Source organism: Choloepus didactylus, chromosome 5, assembly GCF_015220235.1.
Source record: "Choloepus didactylus isolate mChoDid1 chromosome 5, mChoDid1.pri, whole genome shotgun sequence".
Taxonomy (NCBI): domain Eukaryota; kingdom Metazoa; phylum Chordata; class Mammalia; order Pilosa; family Megalonychidae; genus Choloepus; species Choloepus didactylus.
The window spans coordinates 49,264,235-49,286,419 of record NC_051311.1 but is presented as its reverse complement, the minus strand read 5'-3'; the positions used below and the strand labels follow the sequence as shown (position 1 = coordinate 49,286,419).

Genomic DNA, 22,185 nt, shown 5'->3' with positions numbered 1-22,185 from the left:
ATGTGTTGAAATCTCCCCTCCCCAGCCTGGGCTTGACTACTCTTCAAAACCTGCAGTAGGAAAAGGGCTCTTTTCAGTTTCTTTATTCTCATTGTTGCACCTGTTACCCTGTTAATGCTAGAACTTCTGGTCCTTCTAGGGCTGGGACCAAGTAAAGGAAGGCAGGTGAAAGGCCCATGAGGTCCAATTTGCTTAATACTTGCTGTTGCTCTCTGTGCCTGTCCCCTCTGTGTGGCCATGCCCCAATGCTGGTGCTTTTTGTTATAGGCACTTTTTTGATTCCTTTGGAAATCACAGGGACTGATGATGCACCATTGTTTCCTGTGGGCATTGTATCTTCTACCTGCTCTCTTCCTGCTCCCTCCTCATCTTCAATTTCAGGTGCTATCCCCATAAAGACCCTTTCTATTAGAGTCTTCTTCTTACCCTAATTGGCAAAGCTCTTGGTTGGAGTCTTTTCAAGGCAGCTTTAGTCTTCACTGGCATCCACTTGGCTCATGGAGAAAACAGTCGATCCTTTCCTAGCCATTCTCTGGATGCATAGCTTTCTCTTTGCTCTGCTGTCACAGGCAGTTCCAGCTAGCCTCTTGCCTCATTTTTTCAGGCCATATTTAGGCACCAGCCTCCATGTCCTCCAAACTCTAAGGGTACGCATGTGCAGCTCTCCAAGTGGTTCTTTCCAGGGCCCTTCCCTTGGCTTGAGGTGGTTGTGCTGATTGGTAGGAGTGAGGAAGCTTCCATGGGGAGGGGACCAGAGATGCTCAACCCCCTGACAACTCTTTTATTAGAAACCTTCACCCATCAATTTCCTCCCTCAATCTCCTAGTCCCCAGTTATATATGCACTAGCAGTGGGAATACACTACAAGTTGCAGATCCTAGTTTGATGCACCTCTGTAGCAAGTTCTGAACAAGATCTTAAACTTCTCTTTAGAATAGTGTTGTCCAATAGAAATAAAAGGCAAACTACATTTGTAATTTTAAATAGTCTATTAGCCATATGAAACAAGTAAAAAGAAACAGGTGGAATTAATTTTAATAATCTTTTTTATTTAATCCAATGGATCCAAAATATTATTCCAATAATATAAAAAAGTTGTCCGTGAGATATTTTATAAAAATTTATGTGAAGTCTTTGACATCTGGTACATATTTTATACTAACAGTGCATCTCAATTCAAGTGCTCAGTAGCCATTGCAAGGGTTCAACAGCCACATGAGTCTTGTGGCTACCATGTTGGACAACCCAGCTTAGAAATATGGAGGGAGAGAGGGGTTTTCATTTATTGTCCTTCAGCTCTGAGGCCCCAAAACTCAGACAGTTTGGTTGTGACCTGCACAATGCATTCCAACCAGTATGTGCAGAACCAGGACTCAAACGCAGGTCTTCTAACCTCTGGTTTGTGTTTACTTTCCTACTCCATCATGCTGTTCAAACAGAAATCTCTGTGCTTTGTTCTTGGAACCTCAGTAGTTAAAGGGAACCTTTTGCATCAAGAATATTACTATAGAGATATTTGCATGAGTCATTTGAGGTTCTGGGTTAGCCCCAAAGTGCCTTGTCCTTAAAGTGTGGTATACAGTCAGAAAGCAGATACTCAGGGAACCATGAAAGCATCATGTGCAAAAAAGAATAGCAGCTGTGGGCAATGGCAGAGCCCCATTCCTGGCAACCAGAGGGTGCTTGTCTGTGCTGGAGCTGCCAAAGGAGACTCTGACTTCCAATGGCGAATATTTCCAGAGTACATACACTGTTGGCCAAAGAGAAGCATAGCTTTTCCTCCCCCCACAGAGCAAGACTTTAGCTTTCACTGTTAAAAATTAACTATAAAATATTTAGTGGCATTATGTGTCTTAAAAGGCAGTAATTATGAGAAGGAATCTGTGGCCAGGCCCGAGACTACCATCTTCTGTCATAGTATAGGGTAGGGCTGGTGGCCTCATTATTTATACTTACAACTTTTTAAAGTCAATAGAGTCCAAATCTCCCAAAGAACTAAAAATCTAAATGTTAAAGTAGCACATTCTCCTTGTAGAAACAAATGAACAAAACCTAAAATATCATAACCTAGAAATGCCCCCTCTAAGCATTGAGTGTGCTTCTCCCATTGCTTTTCCCATGTGGGTATCTATCCATGGATGCATATATATGCACCCACATTATAAGGACTATAGAATATGTAGGCTTCTACATTATTGTTCATTTAATATTCTATTATGAACTTTCCATGTCATTGACATTCTTCAAGAGAATAATTTTAATAGCCAATAATATTCTATTACATTTTATATTGAATGTTAAGTTCCCTTCTGGGATTTCAAGTGGCATGAAACTTGAAAAGCACTGAGTAATGGAAAGGGCATGGGCATACCTAGGCCCTTTCCCAGACCTGCCTCCTACTGGCTTTGTGACTTTTATGCAACAGTAACTCCCCATGTCTCAACCCCCAAATCTGCAAAATGAGAAGAATAGCTTCTACCTTATAGAGCTTTTGGAAGGACTATTGACATGGCTGTTGCAAATTGCCCCACATAATGCCTGGCACATAATAAATGCACAGTAGAGTTTCATTCATATTTATCTTCCCCTTCCCTAGACTTTTCAAATTCTTGCCATCAACCAATTCTCTGGCACCTGCAGCATTTTTCTGGAGAGCACAGTATCCTCTAAAGTGCTCATGTGTTTAAAAGTTTCCCATCTTCTGATTGCTTTTCGTGGACTCTCCTGGGGCCCGTTCTTGCCAAGCAACCCCAGATGTCTATACTTTGCACTCTGAGCAGCTCTCAATGACATATGATATAGAGAAAAAGTGGGAGCTTCTTTAAAGTAGAATAGCATATTGAACTGGTCTAGCGTGTCCTCATCAGTAGGAAGACAGCCAGGGGACAGAAAGCCAGGCTCAAGCTGGGTTTTCCCAGGTGTATCTGGCTGGCTGATCTACAGTTTCCTTTTCATTATTCCCTTCTGCAGTTTCTGCTGTTGGTTTAGCAGTGTGGCAGCAGGGAGAAGGAAGTCATTCTTGTGATTTTATTGGTTTGGGACTATGCTGCTCAGTTTGGGGATTTTTCTCCATTTCTTCTTTCCCTTTCCAGTCACTTGCTTTAGCTGCTGACCTAGCTTTCATCAGGCAAATACCAAGTTTGCAATTTGCCTCCCATTGTTTTGACAATGGATGTGATTTGTATATGGCAGCATCACATAATATCTCTATTTCTGGCAGTTTTCTAATCCGAGGTAGGCTTGGAAACGAGGAAGCTTCAAGCCTGTCTTCTGACCCAGAAACCACTTCTTGTTTCTGCAGCAACTGCCTTCCACCACCATCTCTTCCTGACTCAGGAGGGCCAGTGCAGAAAGGTCTGTTGGTGGAGAATGAGGGTTCATAATCTGTGGAGTTTCATATGTGCTCATTAAACTTTATGGTAAAGAGCCCCCACATTACATGGCTCTGCATAATCTGGAATCTGTACCTATGTTGACATTTTGTTTCAATACGATAAACAACCATGTTGAACTGTTAAGCAATAGTTAACACTGGCCTTAAAAAAAATTAAAATGAGACTGGAGGAGAGAGAAATTGGCTTCAAGTCACCATGAGAGTTGAATCACTGAAGCAGGCTGAATTGTGTAGGTAAACTCTCCTCACCCTGCATTATTCCATTGTGCACACGATTTCAGTAATTGTTACAGAGTGGAATGGTGAGCTCCCTTAATGAACGTTTATTGAGCACCTGCTTGTGTCAGATAGTGATCTGGGGGCTGGGAAGATAAAATAACCCAGATATGCCCACAGCCCTGAACAAGCTCACATTTATCGAAGGGAGGGAGACGTAAACAAATAATGAAAATAAAATGTGATAGTGATGGAACAGTGATAGCAACCCAGAGACCTGAGGACCAGATCCCAGTGTCTGCTGAAATACCATGGAAGTGTTCCAGAGACACTTACCTTTTAGATAAATCTTCAAGGATGATGAGAAGCTTGCATGGCTTAGCACATGGGGAGCCAAGGAGCCATGTGGGCAGAGGGCACAGCATCTTCAAGGCAGAGATGGAAGGAGTTGCTGGGCCTTTCAGGGAACTTCAGGGAAATGAAGGCGAGGGGTTCTGAAGGACCTCTTAGGAAGCAGAGCCCCAAGTCAGATACTGTCTCATGAAAACCTAAGAACTATTTTATTTTCACATAAAAATAATTTCTTAAATAAAGCTACATTACATTGCTAAACCAACTTATACTCTAGAAGAAAGTTACAGGCAAAACCTCCTATTAGCTACTTCACTGGTTTAATTGTTCTCGTCTAAATCATTGAAGCCCTCCTAACAGAGTTGAAGTCTTGCCCCGTGTCTCTTCCTTCTGGATCAGTGCTCGCGGTGAGACCCCAGGGTTGCAACAGCCTGTGGAGCCACTGGCGCCTCTAGTATTAGTGGTGGTAGCCTCCAGCTGCTTTGGTACTAGGAGGCTAGGAAGCAGCAACACTTCAGGCTGGATGCATCTCCATAGAAGAAAGAGAGAGAGAGAGAGAAAGGGAAAGGGAAAGAGAAAGGAGAAGGAGAAGTAGGAGGGGGAAGGAAGAGGAGGAGTAGGAAAGTAGGAGAGGAAGAGAAGGAGAGAGAAAGCAAGCCAGCCAGCCAGCCAGCCTTTACCTCAGCCCTCTGGATACCCAAGAGGCAAAAGAACAGATTACAAAAGCCTGTTCCATCTGGCTACCAAATCCTTACTTTGGGTCTTACCCCAACTTGTTACTCAGCTCTTACATGCTCATGGACAGCAAATGTAAGGCATTTAAGGAGATGACTTTTTGATGATGCATCACAAAAAAATAACAAAACCAGTGCCGCTTGTATTTAGGTGCTGCTTGTATTTAGGTGCTTAAGTCCAAGCACCTTACAAATATTAGCTTATTTAATCCTCATAACTCTCTGAAGGAAGTATTATAGTTACCTCTACTTACAGGTGGCAGAAATGAGATAGAGAGCCATGGAGTAGCTTGCTCAGGCAGCCTGGTTCCCAGAATCCATGCTTCTATCCTCATCTGTTCAGTATCTTTCATTCCCCGGAACCCAAACCCCAGCTTCCTCCAGAGATGGCTGATGTGCTGTACTTGGTGGATCAGTTTGTCCCGGGCCCATCTCAGGGCTCACATGTTCACTGCAGCCTCTCTCTCTCAACTTTTTACTCCCCAGTCTAGCTGACTCTTTGGGGCAAAAACACTTGAGTTCTGTCCTCACCACCTTGCCCAGCCCTCCACTTCCGGTGACCTCGATGCTCAGGAGGGACTGATTAATGCGTGAATGAATGCCCAGCTCCTACAGCAGCTGACACCCTCACCCTTGAATCCAAGGCTACTTGCTCACCTTGGGCAGAAGGGAGAGCTTCCTGGGTAACCCGTGTGGCCAGCAGAGGAGGCCACGGCCTTGCTGGCCACCAGCTGCAATGCAGCATCATGATCTCTTTCCTATCGCCCTTAATGCATTGGGCCCTTACTGCAGCGTTCTCTTTCCTATTGCCCATCTAATCACAGCAAGGTCTAATGCAGACTTACCTTCACCATTTCTGGTTTTCTAATGAGAAAGAAAAAAATCCAATCATCATTAGTTTTTGTGTATGTACAAGTTCTTTAAAGAGCAAATAGAAAGACACTCAGAGCAGAGATATATTTTCCTTCTCTAAGTGGTGTTTATTTAAATGCAGATATCTTGGTTTCCTGGGTAGAATTGCAAGCAATACGTTTCAACTTAAATGTTAATAGGAGTGGAGACTGCAAAATCAAAAATTTTCCATGAGGGAGAACTGCTTTTTCTGGTTCTATTTAATGGCTTGCCTTGCCTTTTCTCCTCCCCCCTCCTTCATTATCAACCCCCTTCTGCCCTCTCCTTTCCGCTGCGCTGAATGAAATTCTCTTCTTTTCAAAAAAGTTTAGCATGCACCTTTCTCCATTCGAAAATTCAAATGTCAATTGTTGGGGTCATGGAATAAAGATAATGGACTCAAAGCCAAGATGATTCATGAGAAGGTTTTTCTTTATCTCAGCCTTTGCCTGCAGAGTCAAACTCATCATTCCTGGTTCTTTTCAAGGGGATTATACTTAGGCAGATCCTGCATAATATTTTTCCATGGTCTCAGAGTTAGTTGAGTTAGGTTTACCCCCTTTTCTTTTCTTTCCTTTCTCCCTCTCCACCACACACACACAAAAAAAAAAAAGGCAGAAGGAGATGAGGAAAGAAATACAGACTATATAAGTTCCTGGGTACAAAATACTGCTGTGGGAACCATGAACCATCACAAACAATAAAAAAGGCAGTTTCTTTCTCCTAAAGAGATAAAGTTGACACACAGGTTAATATAGATGGGCAGAATTGGCCTGGGCCAATTCTGCCCATCTATATTCCATGTACAGAAAGCAGTTGGGACTTATCCAAGAACAAATCAAAAGCAATGAACTTTTAAAAATGGTGGAAATAATATTTAATGCCTTGAAATTCAAATATGGTCCTTCCTAAGGACCTCTTGGACCAAATTTTGTTGTGTGAATGTGACACTGAGTTTCATCTTCCTTCTCTTTCTTCCTTTTCTCTTTCCCTTCATTTCCTCGTTAATTTTTTTTATCCTATTCTACTGTGTGCATTTGGTAAGCCTCTTTAAATATTTTTGGAACATAAACTAGAATTGAGTTTACAATATAAATTTCGTTGGTTTTGGTTCTCCAGATTGTCCCTTTTATTAGTTTCTGTACTTCATGAGGCAGTATCTTTCTTCATGACAATGATAAATTGTCATTACTTTTTCTTCTCTCTGCAGACTCTGTTTCCTCATGTTTTTTTTTCTCTTCCAGCTTATAGGCTTTTCTCAGATTCTGGTAATCCTTGGTTGTCTGCTCATGTTTAAAAGGGGGGTGCTAATGAGCTGCCTGGAGACAATGAGTGAGTGTGTGGGGCTTGTCAGCTTAGCACTTCACTGCAGAGTAGTCTGAATGGGCTCTTTATGGGGCAGTCCAGTTCAGTGTCTCTAGGTCTTTCCTCAAGTGCTGGTCATCTCCAGACGGTCCCCTCCTAGCCTTCTGCCTAGAGGGGGCAAGGGACTGGCAGCCAGGTTCTGGTAGCCAAGTAGAAGGAGGCTGGGGAGCTCAACCTGAAGCATTCAACACTCAGTATGTACCCAGTCACTTACCCTCTATGAGGGTGGTATGAGTTTCCTAGGGCTGCCACAAAAGTGACCTCACATTTGGTGGCTGAATAAAACAGAAATTTATTTTCTCATGGTTCTGAAAACTAGAAGTCAGCAGGGTTGGTGGAGTCTCTGAAGGAAAATCTTTTCCATGCCTGTCTCTGAGCTTCTGGTGGCTCTGGCAATCTTGGGTGCTTCTGAGGTTGATGATGCATCTTTCCAACTCTATCTCCATCTTCACATGGCTTTCTCCTTTTGTCTCTGAGTCTCTCCTTTCTCCTATAAGGACACTAGTCACTGGCTTTAGGGCCCACCCTAAACCCAGGATGATCTTGAGATCCTTGACTTAATTACATCTGCAAAGACTCAACTTCCAAATAAGGTCCCATTTATAAGTGCTGGGAGTTAGGACACGGGCGTATCTTGTTGGGGATCTCTATTCAAGCCACCACGAGGGCATTTACTGAACTTCAGTACAACACCCTGACCCTCACCTGAGCTTGTAACTCCCAGTCCTAAATTGTCTGTTTTTTGCTCCCTCCCAGAGCATAAAATTCTCAAGGGGTGATGGGGGAGATACTTACCCAGTGATGTGGAATGGGTGAAGGGATATAGGGATCTAGTTCCTTCTCAAACAACTTTCACCAAATCCTCCTTATTTTATGCCCTGCCCTTCTTAACTACCTGATCCAAAGGAACCCACTGGTATTAGTTTAGGAGCCTTTTGGGGATTCTGCAGGCTGGTTTTTACCTTTCTCGCTGCTAGCTTTAGATTTAGCTCTTTAGTTCTGCTAAGTCAATTACACTGGTCCATCAGCTTTGCAGCTTTTGTTGTTGTCCCTCTTCTTATTTTTCCTCATCCTTGTGGATTTCTATCTTTAAAACAAATAATCTCTTAATCGTAGTTTTGGCCTGATTTAGGAGGAAGAAATGCTAGATACATTCATCCAATCTGTCATTATAAACCAATAGGTTTTTAATTTTGTTTTCGCACACAAGTCAGTAACTTAACTCACTTTTCTTTTTGTTCGTTACATTTGAGACTGCTCATCAATACATTATTCAATTTCTTTGGACTTTGCTTTCCTTATCTGTAAAATAGGAATATTTCTTGTCCTATTTACCTTATAAATTGTTGTTGCCCTGCATTACTATATAGGTTTAAGGACAAAATAACCAGCCTTCTAAGCACAGCTTTGGCAAAATCAAGCTCACAGAGTGATAGTGAAAATCATAATGGGTCAGTGGAAATACACAAGCACGATCTCTGGTTTTCATCCCTCGTTCGAGATCAGCAATTTAGCACAAGACCCTCAGCTCTTGTTGACAAAACTCTTTGGGAGACAGCCAAGTGTGCTTAATCTGTACTAGAGGACGACAATGCCACCTCCACCCCCACCCCTGACCTGAAACAGATAGGACTCTATCATATGTCTCGGAAGAAAGTGGGAGAGGAGTTGTTCTCTCTATTTCTTTGCCTTTCTGCCATTTCCTCTCTTTTCTTCTAAGTAGTACATTTTATTCTCATCCTTTAGTAATTACAACCTTACCTTTTTTCCAATTTGCATTTTCCTTTGTTTTCCTGCCCAGCCCATATTTCCATTCTGGCCAAAGTGGACACACCTTATGTAATACATTATCCATTTAATCCCCCAGGCAGTACCTTTGTTCCCCTGGGTGTGCAGAACCCCAGGAGGGAGGGGGCATGGGTGTGTTAAGGGAGAGGTGTGGGGAGGGACTAGGAGACACCCCTAGTGAGCAAGGTGGGGCTCTAATGGCCTTAGCAGGCTTGTCCACCTCTGGTGCCGCCAAAAGGGCAAGATTTCTCCTAGAAACCTTCCATGCACTGAAAAAGGAACCAGTGGTTTCACGTGGGCCTGTAAGAGGAATTTCCTGACCTTTTATACCTCCTGTTGGGGGAAATCTCTTTTACACTGAAAATACTCTAGCTTCTCACTTCCCATTCCCATCACCTCCTTTTCCTTGACTACAGAGGACAGTAGAAGTAGTATTGGTAGCAAAGAGTATTCTGGTTCCAGAAATTAATCCAAATGGATTACATGTCAGGTAAGGATCTTTCTCCGCTGAGGAGGTAGCTCAAGTCCAAATCACCCAGTGATCTGTGTAGTGGTAGTGAATAGAAAAAGAGGGCTGGTAGCCAGGGAGAAAGATTCTGGACCAATGGAGGAGAGAGGACGACCATAGGGAGCTGAATAAAAATGGTAACCAAAAGACACTTTTAACAAAGTTTCATCTGACACATTTCGTGATATGAGCAATTAGTAGCATGATAATTAGGCATCGTTGACAGTTCCATTAATTACTATAATGAGTATTACTTCTACCTGGCTGAGTCAGGCATTCCTGGGTCACCTGGGGGAAGATAAAGGTGAACTGGGGAGGGTAGGAGACTGCTCTGTGACTCCCAGTAGATCTGGGCATGGAGGGCCCTGTCCTGCTTCCTCTCCAGGCAGGAGAGTACAGCAGGCCTCTCTGCACCAGAGGGAAAGGGCTGTTGTTCCCCTCCTTTGCTCTGTCCCTCCCCATTCCCAGCCCAGCTTCCTTCCCGTACCTAAGGCCTGGGTTGCCTGTATCTGAACATCAACCTCAGGAAAAGGAGGCTGGATCAAATCCATCTACTGATGAGTCCTCAATCCAAGCCATGCTAAGGATCTTTTTGTTTGCTTTGCCATGGCTTCCCAAAGTGAGTGGCCAGGGTAAGAGAGAGGAACAGAGGGGAAGGAGGTGATGCCCTCATGAGGGTTTTGTTCCCCACCAAAACTTGATGGGTATTTGTTTCTCAGGGATGAGAAGAGATGGCCCAGGAAGCAGTCAGTGTGCCTGCATGGGGGCATTGATATGGTTTGTTTCACCTCCCACTTCCTTGGAGAGAGGGAATGCCCACGGGCTGCTCTGGTCTCCTCCGCCACTCATCCCCACTGGGGAGCATGGACCCTTGGGCAGAGGCCCAGGGAAAAAGGCTTTGCTTCTGGTTTGGTTACATGCTCTGGGCTTGGGAATGGTGGGTAGGCTCAGATGTGGGGGGTGAATGCATCCCAGACAACAGAGGTGTCGAAGGGGGCTCTAGGTAGGTATTAGGGCAAGGTGAAAGGAATTGATAGCATGACAAGGAGCTGGCATATTAGCCAGGAGAAAGCAAGGAGGCTCAATTCTAGGAAAGGAATGTGGGAAGAGAAAAATGTGCATGGAAGGCAAAAGCAGCTGGTGTATGGGATGGATGTCCATAGATACAGCCCTGGCTGCCTCTGGGTACACAAGGACAGGTGAGGGAACCAGGAGGAAGCCAAGCAAGATGCTGCATGTGGCTGACTGAGACACAATAGCAGCTCTGCCCATTCCTTGCTGCTAAAAATACTGCATCCAGACAATTCTCCTCCTCCCTGCACCCACAGCCAGCCAGGCTCTGTCTGATGTGGGGGTCAGTGAGGCGTGGAAGGGCCTGACCAGGAAAGTTGGGCTAACCTGGGGGTTGAGGGCCTGAGGCAGGCATAAAAATGGTGCCAGGGAAAGGGGTTCAATCTGAGAGCCAGAAGTATGGCTCCCCACCTTGAAATCCTACATGCATGGAGAGATAAGTTCCTGAGTACCAGCTTGGAGGTAAAAGAACAGAATACTGAACCTCCTACTGAACCTCATGGAGAGATCAGCATAACCCTGGAGGAGAGGAGAAGAGGGAGTTGTTGGCATGTGAAGCCAGGCTGCCAAGCCCCTTCCCAATTCTCTCAGTCATTTCTCCAAGAGATGGAATGAAGCTGTAGTTAGGATCCAGGACTCATAGATCTGAGTTTCAATCCCTGTTCTACCTCTTTTAGCAAGTATCTCTGAGCTCCATTTTTCAGATAGGGATAGACTACCTGTTATAGTTTCTTCATTGCTAAATCAAATACCATGCATGGGTTGGCTTAAATAATTTGGCTCATGGTTTTGAGGCTAGGAGAAGTCTAAATCAAGATGTCATCAAGGCGATGCTTTCTTCCCAAAGACTGACATTCTGGGGCTGGCTGCTGGTGATCTTTGGTCCTTGGCTCCTCCATCACATGGCAATGCACATGGCAGCCTCTCTGGTCTCTCCCTTTTCTTCCAGTTCTGTTGACTGTCAGTTTCTGGTTACTCCCTCCGTGGCTTTCTCTGTGTCTGAATTTCATTCTGCTTATAAAGGCCTCCTGTAACAGGATTAAGACCCATCCTGATTGAGGTGGGACACACGTAACTGAAGTAGCCTCATCAAAAGGTCCTGCTTACAATGGGTGCACACCCGCAGGAATGGACCAAGTCTAAGAATGTGTTTTCCTGGGGTACCTAGCTCCAAACCAGTACAGTACCTGTCTCATAACATCATGATGTATGCATCAGAAAGACTTAGTGCTGTGTCTGGAACAAGAGATGTGTCTAATGTATGACAACCATGATTATTTGCTCTCCCTGTGTTTGTGAACCAAGCAGCCCAGGCATTTTTTTGTACATAAGGATGAAGTTAGTTATGTGAACCTGTGTGATGCTGCAGTGCCCTCCTCTGCCCTCCAGCACCAGAGCTGGGCTGGGCTGCACCCTGACCCTAACCCTGAATTCCAGGCTCTTATGCTAACCATTGCCCGCCTGCTTCCCCACAGACCTGCGCAGAATGACGGCCGGCTTCATGGGCATGGCAGTGGCCATCATCCTCTTCGGCTGGATCATCGGGGTGCTCGGCTGCTGCTGGGACCGAGGCCTTATGCAGTATGTGGCAGGGCTCCTCTTCCTCATGGGAGGTAAGGCTGCAGGCCTGGGTGGCTCCCCTCATTGTGGGGGAAGAATGTACCTCATTACTGAAATTCTGGGAAGTTGTCAACAGGGCCCAGAAGATGAGGACCATGACTTGAGTGGGGCTCTTCTCGTTCATTCTTCTATTCATTCAGTTATTCATCAAACATTTTTTGGGGAGAGGGGTTTCCTCGTAGCTACTTATCACTGTGCCAGCTATTGGGGATGCAAAGGAAAATAAGACATGTCCTTATCCTCGGGGAATCTGACTTCCTGGTGTGGAAGGGAGACACTCATCAAAATGACTTTGAGGCTCTGTGGTGATGGCATTGATTGCGATATCAGCCCTGGAGAAAGTCTGAACCCAGGAAGTATGCCAGCATTTTACCCACACAGGCCCTATACTTTGGGGTCAGATGCAGGAGTGAGGTGCTGTCTGCGCAGTTTCCCCTTCAAAAGCCCATCTTCATCCTTGATTCATGAGTCCTAATGCCACTCCCCCTTTCAAGTAAGGCACTCCAAGGGTGTTGGGACAGGACTGTACTCCCTCTTATATCTTTCTCCCTTGCTCTCTACTGATGTGGCCACACCACCAATTCCAGTGTCCTTATAAAGGTGTTGTATATAAAGAAAACTATGTAGCTATGAGAGAACAGGTTTCAGTCCATGGGAAGTAATAGTTAATCCATAATCTACATATGCTTCTTTTTTTCTCTTAAAAGCTAAAATGTGTTTTTTGGTCTCCTGGTTTAAATTTCAGCCCAAAGCTGAAGTTCACCATGGGCTATGTCCATCACAGTCTACTCCTCAGGGAAAGGTAGATTAATGAATCATAACTAGTATGGAACTATTTAGAGGGAGAACAGGGGGAATTATAATTAATATATGGAAAGGAGGAAAAGTGGAAACAAATGTGATTTAGACCATAGACACCATGTTCATCTGTTCAACTCAGGTCCCTTGTGAGGACTGCTTGGCTCTGGGTTTCTGAGCAGAGGTGGGAGATGGAGAAGTGACCAGTGCTGACTCCTCATCTTTGGGTCAAGCTGTGGAAAGGAGGGCCTGTCCCTCTAGGTGTACAGAGAGATCTCTGGTGGATAGTGAGCTAAGGGTTAGGGGAGGAGAAGAGAATTGCAGGTTGTCTCCTCTAAGCACAACCTTCTATGCCAAGGTCAAGTGGGGGCTTTCCAAGGAGATAACACCCAGGCCTACCGAACTCTCTGCCTTCCGAGAATCAAGATGTCCTGTTCCCAGAACTGCTCTCTCTGGTGGGTCCCACACCTGTGGCTATGGCAGAGGCTGGGGCAGAGGAGGTGGCGGGGGGGAGTGGTGGCTATTTCTAGCAGTCCCCACACCCCTCCTTCTGGATTCTCACAGTGACAAGGGGCAAAATCAGCCTTCTCTGGGCCTAGGTGTCCTTTTCAGTAAAACAAGGGGGTCAAACCAGGCTGATGATTTCTATGCTATGTTTAAGCAATAGCAGAATCCTTGATTTCCTCCATTCCAGTCAAAATCCTATGTGGACCCCCTAATGTAAAGAGATAAAAGTGGAGTGATTCTGTTTGTGGTGAGTGTTCTAAGACTCATTCGGATATACAAGGACTGGATGCAGTAAAGCAGGGCTTTTGTAAGGCTGTGGAGAGGTCTCTCAGGAATCCCAGGGAAGGCTGAGCAAACAGGCCCCGGGCAGAGAAGGAATACAGAGGGCTCTGGGAGCTGACACTCTTTTGTCTCCTCCTCTTTCCTGGCTTTTGTGTCTCCCTGCACATGTTCTCCTTTCTTCTCTTTCTTCAGGCCTGACCCAAAGCTCATATCCGGCCCAGGTATTAATTCTCCAGGCACTTGCAACTCACTGACAGCTTCCTCTGTGCTGCTTCATTCCACTTCCAGAGAAAGACAGAGATGATCTGATTGGCTGACTCATCTTTTCCACCAGGCCACGCACCACTGGCCAGATAATAAATGGGTCACCCAGAGTTGATTGACTGGGCCAACAGCTGCACTGGGGATTTGGGGTCACTGGGACACTTCTCACTCACCTGAGACCCTGGGTGAGAATTTTCCCAGGAGAAGTTTGAGGACAAACAGTGAAGGTCATCTCAGATATAATGAAGGGGAGGTAGTTGCCTGGAGCCCTGTCCCCTGTGACTGCTGAGGCACCTCCCAGAAGCCTAGGGCTCTAGGGAAAACAGTCTGAGTGCCCCTGGGTTTGATAAGGAATCCAAGGCCCCTTCCTACAGGGCAAATGAGCAAGAGCATTGCCTACCCTTGCCCTGGGTGGTGGTTCTCAACTTTACTGCACATTAGAATCACCTGGAGAGCCTGTAAAAATTCTGATGCTGGGGCCCTACCCCAGACCAATTCAAGCAGAACTTCTGGGGGTGATGCTAATGTGCAGCCAGGGTTGAGAACTAGTAGAATAGGTGAACTTTGAAGTGCTCTCCAGTTCTAATTAATAGTTTATGGTACTAGGATGCACTATGTTGGCCAAGACCTCTCATGATTTGTCTACTTGTTTCTCTTTGGCCTCTTATGACTGTTTCTCAAATCCTGATGCAGCCAGAGATAAGGCAGCATTATAATGGGGCCTTAATTATTTCTGTGACAGCCCATCTAGGTCCTGATTACTAAGGAGCCCAGATAAATCTGCTCTCCCAAGACATACACTCTTTTTTTAAGTAGTGCCCGGGTTTGCCAGGGCTGCTGTGACAGACGCCACAGACTGATTGGCTTAAACAAGAGAAATTTATTGGCTCAGAGTTTGGAGTCTGGAAGTCCAACATCGAGGTGTCACTGGGCCATACTTTCTCCCAGAATCTGTAGTATTCTGGTGCTGGCTTGCCAGCAACCCTGAACTTAGGCCTTGACCTGTAGGAACCCCAAGTGTCAAAAAGAGACATATCAGCACCAACCCGTCCCAGAACCTGACTGGTCCCCACCCTGCTGAGGAGCATGACGAGTTGGCCCCCTGTGGCAGCCACCTCATGGACACAGCAAAACAGTCAACCAGTCGGATAATGATAGTTATGGCAAAGTGGAACATAAAGGCCCCAAAGCCTTGGCTTTCACCCAGGTTGGGGTTTCAAGCAGGTACAGTTGAGGTTAGATTGAGCTGGATTGAGAGCAGCTGTTGGACTAGCAGCAGAAGTGCTTGGAGCTGCCCAGGCATGGGTGCGGTGGTCAGGTGGAAGAGGAGGAAAAGGCAAGAAGGCAAAAGGTAAATTTGGAGGCAAGAGTCTGCAGATGGAATTGCAGTTGTTTTTGGGTGAAACTGCCAGTGCCAAGATAAAAAATGGAAGAATTCTATCCACAGCCTCTTCCCTGTTCCAATATGAAGGAAGATGGCTTGTGTTGGGTGCCTCCATGTTCCAGATTTAACTATTTCTCGAGTTAACGAAAGAGCATCCCCACCCTGTGAAATAACTAGCAACAAATAGTTTCATTAACACTCAAGCTAGAGGAGGCAATGAATTAACTAGGGCAGCTTTGTCAAGCCAGGAGGCTGGGGTGGTTGGGTGGGATCTAGTTTCCCCTTTGGTAGTGCCTCTAGGGGAATCTAGCCCAGGTTGGCACAACACCATTGGGAGCCACCAACTGCCAAGACAAGTGTCTTGATGAATCAGCAGTGGTGTTCAAAAGCTCAGGGAACAGGATCACACTGGGGAAAGCAGCATGGCGAGGGAGCAGGTGACTGCTATAATTACTTGTAATTCACTAGCTGGGTTACCTCTGAGCCAGCATGCACCTAGATCCACAAGATGAGGAGAAACATCCAATCCATGCCCCCACCCCACCAGCATCCCTCTCACATATCCTCCTACACTCGCCAGAAGACTCCATCATCTCTGCCACCACTCGGGCCTAAGACTCTGTGGTCTTTTGTCTAGGTCAGTGCTGTGCAGCTTCTTGCCTGGACCACCTGCCTCCACCTTGGCCACCCTGCAAACAGTCCTTCACTATGTCCAATGGCTTCCATTTGAACTCAAACCAAATAGCTTACCCTGTTTTAGAGGTCCTGTGTAATCTGACTCTATTGCCTCTTTCCTGTCCTTTCCTATCACTTTCCCCTCACTCAAGTCACTCCAACCACTCTGGCTGTCTTTCTGTCTTGGAACACACTCAGTTTTACCTCCTGGGCCTGGCTTTTTCCTATGATTCAGTTTCCAGCCTCTAAGTCACCCCCTCAGAGAGGGTGTCCCCAACCACCCTATTGAATGGAGCCACCCAGTCACTCTGCATTTTAGTTAATTTTCTGTACTGCATTCACCACTTTCTGAAATGTTTTGTTTGATTTTTTAGCTGCTTCAAACAACAAATTTTATTATCTTACCGTTCCATGGGTCAGGATTCCAGGCATGGCTTGGTGGGGTCTCTTCTTTGGGTCTCCCAAAACTTCAGTCACTGTGGCAGCTGGGGTGGGGTATCATCTGAGGCTTGGGGTCCTCTTTCAAGATTCTGTTGTTGGCAGAATGCATTTACTTCTAGCTGTAAAACACATGGAAGCTTGCTTCTTCAAGAACAGCATGAGGGAGAGAGTCTCTGAATTCTTCATCTCTGACTTTTAGAACCCTCCCTGCCTGTTTTTAATACACTTTATATTTTAGAACGGTTTTAGATTTACTCAAAAATGGAGAGGCTCATACAAAGAGTTCCATATTCCCTCCCCTCTCTTCCCATCCTGCTTCTATTATTGACATCTTATATTATTATGATTTGTTACAATTAATGAACCAATATTGATGCATTATTAGTATGAATTGAAGTCCATGGTTAATTCAGATTTCCTGAGTTTTTACCTAATGCCCTTTTTCTGTTCCAGGATCCCACACAGGGCACCAAATTACATTTAGTCGTCATGTCTTCTTAGGCAACACTTGGGTGTGACAGTTTTTCACACATTCCATGATTTTGATGAGCTTGACAGTTTTGAGGAGGGCTGGCCAGGTGTTTTGTAGAATGCCTCTCTATTGGAAATTGTCTGATGTTTTTCTCATGATTAGACTGGAATTATGGGTTTGGAGCAAGAAGATAGCAGAGGTAAAGTGCCATTTCCATCATATCTTATCAACATGATGTATGACTGTTAATGTTGACCTTGATTACCTGGCTGAAGTAGTATTTGTCAGGTTTCTCCACTGTAAAGTTATCCCCATCCCCCTTTCCACACTGTACTCTTGGGAAGAAGTCATGTGTTCTCCACATTTAAGAAGTGGAGAATTATGCTCCCTCTCCTTTAGGGCAGAATATCTACATGAATTATTTGGAATTCTTCTGTATGGGACATTTACCTCTTCTCTCCCATTTAATCACTTTGAATCATTTATTCCTATCAGTATGTATGCATGTATATTTATTTTATACATGGGGTTATAGTCCAATACTACTTTATTTTTTGTTCAAATTCTTCCGGCTTTGTCTATTGGCAGCTCTTTCAGATAGTTCCTGTGCCCCTTGGACATATCCCCATCAGTGTGTTTTTGGCTTGTTTGTTTTTTGAGCACCTCTTTACTTTCTGGCACTACAGGATGCTCCAGACTCATATATTCCTTGCCCCAAATCTAGAGCCAACCATTTCTTGAAGGAGCCCTGGTACCTTTATTGGAGAATGATACTAGAAACCAAGATCTGGCTGCTAGGTGTCTGAAATGTTTTTACTATGATGTCATTGTTGATTTTCTCCACCCACACAGCTGTCAGCTCCATGAGCTCCAGGACCTTGTCTGCCTTGTTCACAAGATATCCCCAGTGTCAGGAATAGTGTCTATGTGCTCAATACATATTTGCCGAACAAATGCATTGGAAGAGTGAATTATGTACAACAGAGAGAAAGTATTTTGTTTCTCTCAATAGAGCAGCAGTTCTTCAAGAAAGTCCTTGATCATATCCTCTGTTCCAAGTCTAATCATCTTCCTGTCATCGGGATTCTATACCCTCTCTTTATCTTTATCTGAGCAGTCCTAGGATCTATGTACTTGTGTTATAAAATGTCTCAAGTTCCTTTTGGAAGTACAGTGGGAATTGTATGTCAATTTGTGAACAGCTTTCTGCCTTTAACTTGAATTTGTAGAATGTAGAAATGGAAGGGACCTTAGCTTTCACCCAGTTGGCCCTCCTTGTGTGTCCAGAGAAGAGTAGTTATGTCAACTGTTCTTGGTCACTGTCTTAGTTTCCTAGGGCTGCCCACAAAGTGGCACAAAATGAGTGGCTTAAAACAACACAAATTTATTGTCTCACAGCTCTAGAGGCTAGATGTCCAAAACTGAGATGTCAGCAGGCCCATTTTCCCTCTGGATTCTGTAGGGAAGAATCAGTTCCATGCCTCTCTCCCTGATTCTAGCTGTGGCTTGCTGGCAGTACATGGCATTCTCTGCCTCAGTTGTCACATGGTGTTCACTCCTCTGTCTGTTTCCAGTTTTCCCTTCTTATAAGGATACTAATCGTATTGGATTAAGGGCCCATCCTACTCCAGTATGACTACATTTTCACTTGCCTAATTCCATCTGTAACAACCCTATATCCAAATAAGGTCACATTCTGAAGTATGGAGAATTAGACTTCAACATATCTTTTTAGAGGACATGATTCAGTCTATAATAATCACCCAGCTAGTAAGTGGCAGAACTGGTAGCAAAGCCTGGCTCCTGATGCCAGCCTTGAGTTTTAGAGCCCCCTGTGCTGCCTCTGCTTTTAGCACCCCCATGGTGACAATCTCTGTGAACCCCTGTGCTTTAGACACCCCCCACACTAGCAAGCCTCTGCTTCTGCACTTCTAGGCAGATGAGAGTGATCATAGAATTTCTCTCCATTTCCTTTTCTGTTCCTCCTGTACTTTCCTCTTTCCTTTATTGCCCTTCTCAAAACACAAAGGGGCATTTGGAGGAGACCGTAGCCAGAACTGAGGGCATGGGTGGTAATGGGAAAAAGAAATCATTAAAGTCCCTTTTCCTACCACCTGTGATTGGTGTGACCTTTTAACCTTCCCAGTCAGCCAGGGGAAACAAAGAGAATGAATGCCCTAAAGAAGCTCAGACTATTAAGTTTGAATGATTGCAATGATTTGAAAACCAACAAGACCCAAATGTCTAGCACCTATACTGCCCCCTCCATCCCCCCACAAGCAGGTTCTCCAGAGAGCAGTGCAGCTGTAAGGTGAAACCCTCAGATACTCAGTGTAACATCCCCTATTCTGATAGACAGAGCCATTGATAAAGGCCTGGCAACTTAGTGAAAACCTACAGGTCTGAAATGAAAAGTCCAAGGCAATGGATGTCTTGCCTGCAGGCCTGTTTCTTTCAGGCAGCAAAATGATTTTAGGTCCTCCTATAAAGTTTAACGGCATCCACGTTTCCCCATTAGCCTTCCCTTTCTAGCCTATCCCCACTGCCATTCCAAGTTCCAGCACTAGTAAGAAACATGCCTACAGCTGTGTTTCTATATGCCTAGGCCTCCAACTTCATGACTCCAGGTAATGACTTCATGACTCATGGGTAAGAGAGGGGAGACATGGAGCAAAAGACCATGTAAACTCAATGTTCTAGCGAGGGGGAATAAATTCAATAAGCCAATGACTTCCTATAATGCAAAGCTTATACTAAACCCTTGCTAAATGGTTGTATTTCTATTACATGTATACTCTAAGTGAAGTCCATTCTGATAGGCAGAGAAGAAGTGTCAGTAATCCATCACAGCCAATCTAGGGCAACTCTGGCATAAAACCCATCTGTTTAAACTGCTAAACTGCTTTTATTGTTTCATGTGAAATTTCACTAGAACATCACAGCTCTTCTCCTGACTTTTTGTCTTACAGCCTTTATTTCAAAATCCTATGCAGAGATTTGCAAACTACTTCATATCCTGAAACATTTGTCTTGCCTCTTGGAACATGCATATTTGAATATTTATTGGCATTTGATAGTAACATTCAAAACAAATCCTGGAGAGATAAATCATATCAGTAAAAGACGTTTGGGAGAGGAGACACATCGTCAGAGTTAGGAGATAACATCAGGCTTACCTAATGTAGAAGGTAAGGCTAAGATTAACCGTTCCAGAAAGCGCAGGCAGTAGGAAGGCTTCATTTTCACCTTGAAGTGAAACAAACCCTGTTTCAGTTTGCTAAGGCTGCTAGAATGCAGTATACCAGAAATGGGTTGGCTTTTACAATGGGGATTTATTAACTTACAATTTACAGTTCTTAGGCCATGAAAATGTCCAACTCAAGGCATCAACAGGATGGTACCTGGACTCTGAAGACAGGCTGCCGGCATCTGGGACACTTCTGTCACATGGAAGGCCCATGGCCAGCACTTGCTGGTCCTTCTCATCTGGGTTTTGTTGCTTTCAGCGGCTGGCTTCAGTGGCTTCCTCTCTGTTTTCTGTGGGTCCTCTCTTAGCTTCTCCAGGGCTTTTCTCATGAGCTGCTCTCAATTTCATCTCTTAGCTTCTGTATGTGTTTTATCCTCTTATAAAGGACTCCAATAAGTGGATTAAGACCCACCTTGAATGGGATGGGTCACATCTCAATTGAAATAACATAATCAAAATGTGCCACCCACAATAGGTCTGAACTGTCAGGAATGGATTAAAAGAACATGGCCTTTTCTGGGGTACATAGCAGCTCCAAACTACCACAGATCCCAATGGAGTTGCAAGCCTTGCCACCAATAGGAGCTACTCCCATTATAGATGAGGAATTCAGGAGAGAACAGTAAGCAGACTGGGCCCTCCAGACCCAAATCCAGTCAGTTAAAGGCCACATCAGAATGCCCTATAACATGCCTTCCAAATGTTTGACAAAGCCAAAGCATTACATATTCTCCAAAGCAGAGAGAAGCTTTGTCATTCGATTCCTAGATGGAAATGTTAAGACAGAACAGACACTGGAAGGAGAAGGAAAGGAGGGTGGTCACTGAAGGTGCCCAGGAAAGCTCCTTTTGGAAGTACCAATCCTTGTCTCTTAGATGTCCCTGCCCATACTTGTCCTTGAGCCACTTTCCATTCCCAGCCACCTAACTGGGTGTTGAAGTTCTTGTTCAGGAAGTAGAATCATCCATTTCAAAGAGAAATTATGGTTTTATCACGGAGACCTATTCCAGGTCCCAAGGAGCCTAGCACTAGTCAGGTGGCCTTGGGAAAGATACTTAACTGCCTTTTACCCCTTGCTTCAATTTTCTCATATGTAAAACAGAGCTAATAATAGTACTTACTTCAAGCATCTCAAGTGGTGAGAATTATAGAGTTAAGTCATGTGAAGGGCTTAGAACAATGCTTGGCACATAGTAAGCACTCAATAAAATTTATATTTTTTTATTTTAGCTACTGAGTTACTTCTTTTTAAAAATAACCACCCTCAGTAGCCCTCTGCTTCAAAAAATCCCATACCATCACTACCAACACTGTACAAACACACTACATGCCATGGGGTTAAAAAAGATGAAATCACTTGAACAGATAATGTCTCTCTATCGAATAAACACCCAATTCATTCATTCACTCATTCATTCATTCATTCAATAAATACTGACTGCCTCTTGTGTGCCAGACACTGTTCAAACACTGGGGATATGGTGGAGAATAGGATAAAATCCTCATGAAGCTTATATTCTAGTTTGGGAAACACAAAATGCAGAAACTATAAATATATGAAACAATATCAGTTGATAGGAACTACAGAGAAAAATAAAGCCAGGAAGGACATAGTGATGGAGAATATTGTTGTAGATGGGGGGACAGGAGGCAGAAAGGCCTCTCAGAAGTGGTAACATCTCAACGAAGACTTGAATGGAGGTAGTAAACCATTGGCGGAGGATCATTCCTGGCAAAGAGAAGAGCAAGGGCAAGGGACCAGGGCTTGTTGGGTCTGAAGAAACTGAGCAAGAAGACAATTGTGACAAGAGTGGAGTGAGCTAGGCAAAAACTGGTAGGAGATGAAATCAAGAAAGGTGGGCAGATCCTGCAGGGGCTTGGAAGCCATAAGGGGTTTTGGTTTTACCCTTAGTATGAGAAAGGGAGCGTTAATCCCTGTTCTGTCCCATCCCCTATCTGTTTCCCACATTGCCCTGGGGTTCTCCCCTTTGCTATCATTTGATATTGTATCACTTTTATCAGTGACTCTAGCTCTTTTCCGGGGAACCTAGAGATGGAATTTCCACAAGCTGCCAAGCCCAGTTCCCACAAGTGGAGGCAAAGTTTCTAGGTCTGGGGTGATCAGGACAGTGGTTGGTGGTCTGCCGTGTGCCTGTTGAAAGGTGTCATCGCACCAC

The 22,185-nt window shown here is 44.7% G+C and overlaps 1 protein-coding gene across 1 annotated transcript in view; it reads left to right on the top strand.

Annotated features, from left to right (window-relative positions):
* TMEM178B (transmembrane protein 178B) overlaps nt 1-22,185 on the top strand; it is a 384,552-nt gene that overhangs the window by 328,541 nt on the left and 33,826 nt on the right. The window contains exon 3 of the mRNA XM_037836011.1: nt 11,794-11,931. Coding sequence (XP_037691939.1) covers nt 11,794-11,931 — 138 coding nt within the window. The remainder of the gene's footprint in view (nt 1-11,793; nt 11,932-22,185) is intronic.